This window comes from Malurus melanocephalus, unplaced genomic scaffold (genome assembly GCF_030028575.1).
Source record: "Malurus melanocephalus ecotype Western Australia unplaced genomic scaffold, MMel_1.1 scaffold_1888, whole genome shotgun sequence".
NCBI classification, from domain to species: Eukaryota; Metazoa; Chordata; class Aves; order Passeriformes; family Maluridae; genus Malurus; species Malurus melanocephalus.
The window spans coordinates 4,487-14,757 of NW_026625120.1; the positions used below are offsets into that span (position 1 = coordinate 4,487).

Genomic DNA, 10,271 nt, shown 5'->3' on the forward strand with positions numbered 1-10,271 from the left:
GGAATTCCAGGGAATTCCAGCTTCCATTTGTGGATTATTGACACATTTATGGGTTTATTGATTTGTAGGATTATGGATTTATGGATTCATGGAGTTAGGGATTTATGGATTTCCATTCCTGCTCACTYCACTTATGGATCAAGGGATTGATTCTGGAGGATCCCATCGGGTTCTGGCTGAGGGATCCCCTCCCCTTCTCATCCCAGCAGGAATGATCCCATTGATCCTGCCAGGAATGATCCCAAATATTTCATCCCACTGGGAATGATCCCACTGATCCCTCAGGAAATGATCCCATTGATCCCACTGGGAGTGATCCCATTGATCCCATCGGGAATGCCCGACCCCACAACCCCCGGATCCAGTTATTTGAGGAGCTGGGATCGCTCCACCCCCAAATCCACTTTTAGCGCTTTTTTTTCCTGATTTTGGGATCAGGAGTCTCCTGTGGATGCATCTGCACCCGCTCCAAGGCCAGGAGCCAACCCCAAATCCACTTTTAGGGATTTTTTCCTGACTTTGGGATCAGGAATCTCCTCCGGATGGATCCGTGCCCGCTCCAAGGCCAGGATCCAACCCCAAATCCACTTTTAGGGAATTTTTCCTGATTTTAGGATCAGGAATCCCTGCTCCAAGGCCAGGATCCAACCCCAAATCCACTTTTAGGGATTTTTTCCTGATTTTGGGATCAGGAATCTCCTCCGGATGGATCTGTGCCACTCCAAGGCCAGGATCCAACCCCAAATCCACTTTTAGGGATCTTTTCCTCATTTTGGGATCAGGAATCCCTGCTCCAAGGCCAGGAGCCAACCCCAAATCCACTTTTAGGGATTTTTTCCCTGACTTTGGGATCAGGAAACTCCTCCGGATGGATCCGTGCCGCTCCAAGGCCAGGATCCAACCCCAAATCCACTTTTAGGGAATTTTTCCTGATTTTAAGATCAGGAATCTCCTCCGGATGGATCCGTGCTGCTCCAAGGCCAGGATCCAACCCCAAATTCACTTTTAGGGATCTTTTCCTCATTTTGGGATCAGGAATCCCTGCTCCAAGGCCAGGATCCAACCCCAAATCCACTTTTAGGGATTTTTTCCTGATTTTGGGATCAGGAAACTCCTCTGGATGGATCCGTGCTGCTCCAAGGCCAGGATCCAACCCCAAATCCACTTTTAGGGTTTTTTTCCTGATTTTGGGAACAGGAATCTCCTCCGGATGGATCCGTGCCCGCTCCAAGGCCAGGATCCATCCCCAAATTCACTTTTAGGGATTTTTTTCCTGATTTTGGGATCAGGAATCTCCTCCAGATGGATCCGTGCCCGCTCCAAGGCCAGGATCCAACCCCAAATCCACTTTTAGGGAGTTTTTTCCTGATTTTAGGATCAGGAATCTCCTCCGGATGGATCTGTGCCCGCTCCAAGGCCAGGATCCAACCCCAAATCCACTTTTAGGGAGTTTTTCCTGATTTTGGGATCAGGAATCCCTGCTCCAAGGCCAGGATCCATCCCCAAATCCACTTTTAGGGATTTTTTCCTGATTTTGGGATCAGGAATCTCCTGCAGATGGATCCGTGTCGCTCCGAGGCCAGGATCCAACCCCAAATCCACTTTTAGGGAATTTTTCCTGATTTTGGGATCAGGAATCTCCTGTGGATGGATCCGTGCCGCTCCAAGGCCAGGATCCATCCCCAAATTCACTTTTAGGGGTTTTTTTCCTGATTTTAGGATCAGGAATCTCCTCTGGATGGATCCATGCTGCTCCAAGGCCAGGATCCAACCCCAAATCCACTTTTAGGGATTTTTTCCTGATTTTGGGATCAGGAATCTCCTGTGGATGGATCCGTGCCGCTCCAAGGCCAGGATCCATCCCCAAATTCACTTTTAGGGGTTTTTTTCCTGATTTTAGGATCAGGAATCTCCTCTGGATGGATCCATGCTGCTCCAAGGCCAGGATCCAACCCCAAATCCACTTTTAGGGGTTTTTTTCCTGATTTTAGGATCAGGAATCTCCTCCAGATGGATCCGTGCCGCTCCAAGGCCAGGATCCATCCCCAAATCCACTTTTAGGGTTTTTTTTCCTGATTTTGGGATCAGGAATCTCCTCCGGATGGATCCGTGCCCGCCCCAAGGCCAGGATCCATCCCCAAATCCACTTTTAGGGATTTTTTTCCTGATTTTGGGATCAGGAATCTCCTCCGGATGGATCCGTGCCGCTCCAAGGCCAGGATCCATCCCCAAATTCACTTTTAGGGGTTTTTTTCCTGATTTTAGGATCAGGAATCTCCTCTGGATGGATCCATGCTGCTCCAAGGCCAGGATCCATCCCCAAATCCACTTTTAGGTTTTTTTTTCCTGATTTTGGGATCAGGAATCCCTGCTCCAAGGCCAGGATCCAACCCCAAATTCACTTTTAGGGATCTTTTCCTGATTTGGGATCAGGAATCCCTGCTCCAAGGCCAGGATCCAACCCCAAATTCACTTTTAGGGATCTTTTCCTCATTTTGGGATCAGGAATCCCTGCTCCAAGTCCAGGATCCAACCCCAAATCCCCGGGGGAACACCCCGCAGAGGGGGCAGGAATGACTCTCCAGGTAAAGCACTTTTCCCACCCCAAACCCGTGGATTTTGGGGTTCCAGACCCTTTGGCAGCCAGCTCTGGGGTGACTCGGAGGGCGGCGCCGGGACTTTGGCCGTGCCAGCCCCGCATGCCTGTGCCAGGCGCGGTCGGGCGCGGCCCCGCAGCGGCACCGGSAMCGGGAACGAGCCCGGGGAACGAGCCCCGGCACGCCRAAAGGGCTGAGTCACCCCCAGAGCCCGGAAAAATCCCGGCAAAATCCATTTCCGGGGCCTTTTCCCTCAAYCTCACAGCCCTGCGCTCCCAAACATTCCTGAAAAGCCCCAAAATCCCGCCCCGAAAGCTCCTTTCCTTAAAAACCTGGGGAAGTTCTCTSCAAACCCTGGGAATTTCTGTCCCAAGGGAAGCCTCGCTCTCCCACAGCCCCAAACCCGGGCGTTTTCCCCTCAAAAATGAGGAATTTGGGGGATTCAAAGCCCAGGGACGGATCCCAAAGCAGCGGGGTTTGGGGAGGGGGAGCGGAGCCGCCGCAATCCGGGATCAATCCCGTCTGGACGGACCCCCCCCGGCGCGTTCCGGACAAAAATAACCATCAAAAAATGCCTAAAAAAGGAGATTCCGCACAGGCCTCTGGAATTTCCTTCCCACGGAACCGCTGGAGAAGCGTTTTCCAGGCATTGTGTCAGCAGCAGCGGAGCGGGGCCGGGAGGGGGGACCCCCCTTCCCTCCGAAACTCTGGGAAAACACGGAACCCACCCCGTTTTACCCCCCCAGAACCCAAATTCCAAAATTCTGGCGCTGGCAAAGGGCTCTGGCCCTACTTTCACCTCTGTTTCCTTCAATTTTTCCATTAAAAGTGCTGGAAAATGCGGGCAGGGAGAAAAATCCACCACGTTTCTCCCCCTCGCCCCCAAAATTTGGGACTTCAGATGAGTTTATCCCCGAGATTTTGGAATTTTGGGGGTGGAAAAGTGCTCTATCCCTCTTTTTATCCCTCTTTTCCTCTTTTTGTCCAGGAAAACCACTGGAAAACAGGGGCAGGGAGGAAAATCCACCTCATTTTCCTCCTTCACACCAAAAATAGGGAATTTCAGAGCTGGAAAATGCATTTTCCTCCCTATTTTCCTCCAGTTTTGCTTAAAACCACAACTTTTGGATGAAAAATCCCTTGGGAGGGAGCTGAGATCTGTCTGTGAATGATCCCAAGGGACATTCCCAACTTTTTAAGGGAAAAATCCCTAATTACGGACATGGACCCACTGGGAATCCTGCCCTGCTTTGCTTCCTCGGGATTTTTTTCCGGGAGATCTTCAGGGACAACGATTTATCCCAAAAAAAGCCCCAAATGGGGATTTTCCTTTGGGAGCGTCCCAGAATCCCTCATTTTTGGGTCATTTTGGGGAGTTTTCCACCGGTTCTACCCAGGGGAGTTTCTGGGAAYGCCAACCCCAGAATTCCAGGTGGGAATGAGCCCCCTCGGGTGGGTTTTGGGCTTTTTCCCCAAAATTCCAGGGATTYGAGGTCATTAACGAGCCCTCATTAGGGTTAGGGCAGGAACTCGCTCCCCGCATTCCCAAATTCCCGTTAAAATGTGGCGGAGCTGAAAGAAAATTCCAGAGGGAATAAAAAACTCATCCAGGCGTTTCCCTGGGCTCGTTAGTGGGGGTTAATTAACATCATTTGCATAATTAACATAATTAACGAGGCGCCGTTGAGGCCGCTTGTCCRGCAGGAAAAGGGAGGAGAGGGAAAAAGGAGGAAAAAGAGGAAAAAAGGAGGAAAAAACAGGAAAAAATGACTCAAAATCCATCACAAGTGACCAAAAATCAGGGAAAACAGGAAAAAAACTGGGAAAGTGGTGAAAAATGAGAAAATGTCACTTAAAAATCAGGAAAAATGAGAAGAAATGTATGGGAAAGGATTTAGTAGTGGGAAAAATCACCAAAATCCAGGGGAAACTGAGGAAAAACTGGGRAAAATGAACAGAAAACTGGGAAAGTGACTAAAATACCAAAAAATGTGCCCCAAAACTAGAGAAATATTATCTAAAAACGGTGAAAAATGATCAGAAAAGAGGAAAAGTTACTAAAAATGGGAAATAACAAGAAAATCTGGGAAAATGACCCAAAAAATCAGGAAGTTAACAAAATACCAAGAAATGGGACCCAAAAAATGGGAAAAGATGACTAGAAATGGCGGGAATGAACAAAATAATTGTGGGAAATGATGAAAAAACAGGAAAAATGAGGAAAATTTGGGGGAAAATAACCAAAACTTGAGGGGGAAAATGCGGAAAAATTAGGAAAAATTCCCAAAAAATGGAGAAAGATGACGAGGAATCAGGGAAAAGGAGGATTTTGGGTGGTGCTGTCTCCCATCCCCGTCACCTCTGGCGCATCCCGACTCCGCTCCCCCATTCCCGGTTTTCCCCTCCCCTTGGAATGTTTTTGCTGTTGTTTTTTTGGATGTTTTCTGTTGCTTTTGCTGCATTTGCCACTCCCGGGGGAGGCCTGAGCGCGGAATTCTCCTCATTCCTTGCCCTTATTCGGCTCCGGGATGGGATTTTTGGGAATAACACGGTGAATTCCGGGCAGGATCCTCACCTCCCGCATCCCAACCTCCCCCGGGATTCTCCGGGGCTCCCTTTGGGCCTAAAAAGGTGGAATTTCTGCTGTTTTTTGGGAAGCTGCAGGTCTCCAGGTGGGTCAGGGCGTTCCCACATTCCAGGGGGGATGAGCAGCTCCGAAATCCGGCACCGCCTCGCCGGGGGTGCGGCAGCGCCGGGGGCGGCACCCCCGAATATTCCCCAAAAACGGGGCTTTGGGAAGCTTTTCCGGGTCAAAAGAGCCTGTTCCAGCSTGGACGGGGCTGCCTTTGCCATATTCCAGGATTTTTTCCCTAAAATCTCTGCCAAATCCAGCGTGTTCCCAGGTTTCTGCGCCAGGTGGGTGGAAAGGACCTGGCACAAACTGGGAAAACACCCAAACACGGCAAAAACAGGGAAATAACACCAAATCCAAGGAGTAGGGGGAGGAATTATCCCTTCTCCGGGGGTTCAGGATCTTCACGGATCTCTGATCCCTCTGGATCCCAGATTCCCACAGCGGATCTGTGACAGATCCTGAAAGACGTCACATTTTCACGATTCTCTTCCCAGTGCGTGCAGCTGGGAGGAAAAGCACCTGTTTGAGGCAAAACTCCGGGATTTTGGTGGACAGACGGACACGGGGAAGGAAGGAAGGACAGCGGGAAGGCTGGGAAGGGAAGGCCGGACGCGGAGCCGCCGTCTCCCGCTGCTCCCCCGCTGCTCCGGCCGCATTGCTGGAATTCCAGAGGCGAATCCCTGGGGCCCGGACACGGCCCAGTGGGAACGGCCCCTTCCCCACGGCTCCAGCCCCCGTTCCAGTCCCACAGATTCTCAGGATATTCACAATTCCAGAGCAGACCCTAAATCGCCACGGCCCAATGGGAACGGTTCCTTCCCCACGGCTCCAGCGACCATTCCCGTTTCACAGATTCCTGGGATATTCACAATTCCAGCACAGAGCAGACCCCAAATCCCCACAGCTCCAGCGACCATTCCCGTTTCACAGATTCTCGGGATATTCACAATTCCAGCACAGAGCAGACCCCAAATCCCCACGGCTCCAACCCCCGTTCCCATTTCACAGATTCTCGGGATATTCACAATTCCAGCACAAAGCAGACCCCAAATCGCCCCAGATCCAGAGTTCAGTGGGAAACAGGAGCTGATCCATCTCCGGAGAGATCCCGAGCCCCGTCCCCGGGGAAGGGACCCGGTGCCGTGGGGGAAGCAGCAAAATTCTCCAAATTCCCAAATTCCCGCTGGTTTCCCCTCCAGGATGCGGCACTTCCAGAGCAGGAGGAAGAGGAAGGAATTCCCTGGAAGCTGCGGACACGGAGAAGGCGAGGACGGGTCTGGGAAGCGCTTCCAATACTGGATCAGGACTGGGGGAATCCCTAAACCCTGCTAATTAACCACCTAATTAACTCCTGGTGTTAATGAGGCCACACAGAGCTCATCCGTCCATCGGCATTCCGGCTGGGAATGCCGGTGTCAGTCCAGCCCCGGCTCCTCTGGAACCCCCAGAATCCAGCTGGGGGGAAAACCCCGTTTTTAGCATCAAAACACCCCAAGTCCTGATAAATCCAAGCAAAAATATAAATTCTGAACGAAGACGCTGTGGGAAGCAGGGGGAAACGGTGGGATAGGAGTGGGAAGTGCCAGGAATGGGAGGAAGTGGAGGAGGAAGAGGAGGAGGAAGAGAAGGAGGAAGAGGAGGAGGAAGTTCGTCCTGTGCTTCCTGTGCCCAAAATAATCCGAATTTTTCTTAGAAGAACCAGAAAATCCCAGGTAACCACGGCAACGGACCCCAGCATTCCCGATCCCGAGGTGTCTCCATGCTGGGGATCCACAGAATCCCCCCGGAACAGGGGGCTCCTCCTAAACACCCCAAAACTGAGGGGAGCCAACCCCAAACTAAGGGAATTCACCCCACATTCAGGGAACTCACCCCAAAACTGAGGTTTTCAACCCCAAGTTAAAGAAATTAAACACAAAAACTCGGAATTAAACACGAAATTAAGTAAACTAACTCGAAACTGAGGGAATTCAACCAAGTTAAGGGAACTAAACACAAAACTCAGGGAAGCAAACGCAGAATCAGGGAATGAAACCCAAAACTCGGAGAAATAAACCCCCAACTGAGGGAATTCACCCTAAAACCGAGGGAATTCACCCTAAACCGAGGGAATTCACCCTAAAACCGAGGGAATTCACCCCAAACCGAGGGAATTCACCCCAAACCCGGGAATTCCGCCCGGTCTCAATGATTAACCCGGAACACTCCGGCGCCCGCTCGGAATTCCGGGCCAACCCCTCCCAGCTCCCGGCGTTTCCCACGCCGGAGGGTCCCGGTTTTTGGGGGGGCTGACCCGGGAGAGTCCCCCCCGTTCCCGATCCTCGGGAATGCGGCCGATCCCGTTGGATCCCGTTAGATCCCGCTGAATCCCCCTTTCCCCAGTGCCCTTTATCCCGACCCGGAGCGGAGCCGACGCTTCTCCGTCCGGAAACTCCTCCACCCGGGATCGGGGGGGACCCTCCGGACCCCCCGGAACCAGGGAAAAATCCCTGGGGATTCGCCCAAACCCGGCTGTTCGCTCCCCGGATCCCCCAAACACAGCTCCCTCAAAGTTCGCCCCTCATCCCCGGGGTCCCTCCGCTGTCGTTTCTCGCCCCCCAAAACACAGCCCAAAGTGTTCCCCGCAATTCGGGGAGGGTCCCTCCAGCCCTGACCCCGCTCAGGGACCCCCAAAAGTCCAGATTTCCCCCAAATCCCGGCTCGGGCGCTTCAGTGCACCCTCAGAGCCCCCTCAGAGACCCTCCCCCAAAAGGTCCTGACCCCGCTCGAACGCCCCTGCCCCGGGCTGGGACCCCTCAGGGACCCTCGGACCCCCTTCAGGGATCCCTCAGCTCCTCCCAATCTCCTCAAGGAGCCCCTCAGACCCCCCAAGCCCCCCCAAATCTCCCTGTCCCGCGCTCTGATCCCTCACGAACCCCCTCAGGGACACCCGCAGCCCCCTCCGGGACCCCTCACAGGACTCCTTGGAGACCCCTCGGACTCGAATCCCCTCAGGAACCTCTCAGATCCCTCTGGATCCCTCATGGATCCCCTCAGGAACCTCTCAGATCCCTCTGGATCCCTCATGGATCCCCTCAGGAACCTCTCAGATCCCTCTGCCCTGCGCTCTGACGCCTGTGGGACCCCTCAGAGACCCCTCAAACCCCTCAGGAACCCCCTCGGGGACCCCTCAGACTCTGAAATTCCCTCAGAGACCCCTCAGCCCCTCCCAATCGCCTCACGATCCCCCCTCAGCCCCCCCCACCTTGCGTTGCTGTTTCTCCCAGGCGGGGTCCAGGAGCAGATCCCGATCCCAATCGTCCTCCTGGGCCATGTAGTCGCCATTGGGGCCGGGCCCGTTGCCGCCGTACGGGTGGGGCTGCCCCGCGCTGTGGTAATCCACCATTATCGCCGCCCTGATGTCGCGACAGGCGGAGGACGCGCCACCGACACGGACCCGATTCGCCCCCCCCGGACCCGAACTGCGCACGCGCCGCGCCGGCGCCCCGCCCACAGCGCCGCGCGCGCACCGGCGCGAGGGAAGCCACGCCCCCTCCAGCCCCCCGGCGCGACCGGAGCTCCGCCCACGAAGCCACGCCCACCCTCGTCACACATGGCCTTTGTCCCGCCAGGCCACGCCCACCCCGCCCTCAGACGCGCCCCGTGGCTCGGGTGAGGTCACGCCCACATGGCCACGCCCACCGACACACCCATCACCCGCCCTCACGCACGCTCCTCAGGGCCGCGCCAAGCCACGCCCACCGCCCTCAGGCACAGCTCAGACCACGCCCCCTCAGCCAAGCCCCGCCCACCTCCCCTCAGACGCCCCCCACCATTTTGGGGACCTATAAGAACGAGCCCAGTCCCGTGTTGGAGTCTCTTTACTGGTTAAACTGGGGAGGGATGGGGTTGGGGCGTTGGTATTGGGAGGTCCGTGTCCACGGCTCGGTTCCGGGGGGCTCAGAGTGAGGAGGCCATGATGCTGGACACACCTGTGAGGGAAAAAGGTGAGTATGAACACACCTGTGAGGGAAAAAGGTGAGTATGGACACACCTGTGAGGGAAAAAGGTGAGTATGGGGGCTCCTGGGACCCCCTTCTACTCCCAAGCACCCTCAGAAACCCCCGGGCCTCTCCCACATCCCCCCCCAGACCCCCAAACCCATCCAAAACTCCTCAGGACACCCCCAGGACCCCCCTGTACTGCCCCCAACCCCTCCCCAAACCCCCTCAGGATCCCACAAACCCCCACCAGGACCCCCCAAACTTCCATGGGACCTCCATGTGTCCTCCTAAACCCCTACAACCCCCTCCAGGATGCCCCAAACCCCCCCAAGATCCCCCAACCCACTGTCGAAGTCGATCTTCTCCACGATGTTTTTGGGTTTGATGTTTTCCTCCTGGTTGGAGATCAGGATCCGCCCCGGCTCYGGCTCTGTCCACCCGTATTTGCTCATCCACACCCTCAGCTGTGACTCTGGGGGGCACGGCGGGTTTGAGGGGGCTCAGACACCTTCCTAAAGATCCCCAAAACACCCCAACGACACCCCCAAAACCTCCCTGTATCCCACCAGCACCTCGTAGACACTCTTGCACCTTCCCAGGACCCCCCAAACCCCCCCACAGGATTCCCAAAGTGCCATCCAAGACCCCTCCAGGACTCTCCAAACTCTCTCCAGACCCTCCCAGGCCCCCTCCAGAACTCAACTTCCCCCCAGCACCCCCAAAATCCTCTCCAGGCCTCCCCAAACCCCCCCAGGACCCCTCACCTGACAGGTCCCCCAGCATCTCAGCCAGCAGCCAGCGGTCGATGTGCTGGTACGTGATTCCCACCACGTGGCAAATGACTGTGGGGACCCACGTAGTGTCACCAACCCTCTCACAACTCCTCAGGACCCCCAAAATACCCCCCAGGACTCAAACACCTCCCCAAATATCCCCCCAAATCCCCCCGTACCCCCCCAGGATCACAAATCCTCTCCAGAATGCCCCTATCCCTCCTCAGGACCCCTTTATGTCCCCCCAATATCCCCTCGAGAATTCCCAAATCTCCCCTGAACC

The 10,271-nt window shown here is 54.8% G+C and overlaps 2 protein-coding genes across 2 annotated transcripts in view; both read right to left on the reverse strand.

Moving 5' to 3' along the window:
- Positions 1 to 8,730, reverse strand: part of LOC130587421 (alpha-actinin-4-like) — a 13,151-nt gene extending 4,421 nt beyond the window's left edge. Inside the window, exon 1 of the mRNA XM_057388391.1 lies at positions 8,477 to 8,730. Within this exon, the coding sequence (XP_057244374.1) occupies positions 8,477 to 8,617 (141 nt within the window). The 5' untranslated portion in view covers positions 8,618 to 8,730. The remainder of the gene's footprint in view (positions 1 to 8,476) is intronic.
- A 349-nt stretch (positions 8,731 to 9,079) lies between these two features.
- On the reverse strand, positions 9,080 to 10,126 carry EIF3K (eukaryotic translation initiation factor 3 subunit K; the record flags this gene model as incomplete). Its single annotated transcript, XM_057388392.1, has 3 exons — positions 9,080 to 9,203; positions 9,562 to 9,687; positions 9,980 to 10,126. Coding segments are annotated over 3 exons (305 nt in total), but the record flags the coding sequence as incomplete, so codon positions are not given.
- Between the last annotated feature and the right edge of the window lie 145 nt (positions 10,127 to 10,271).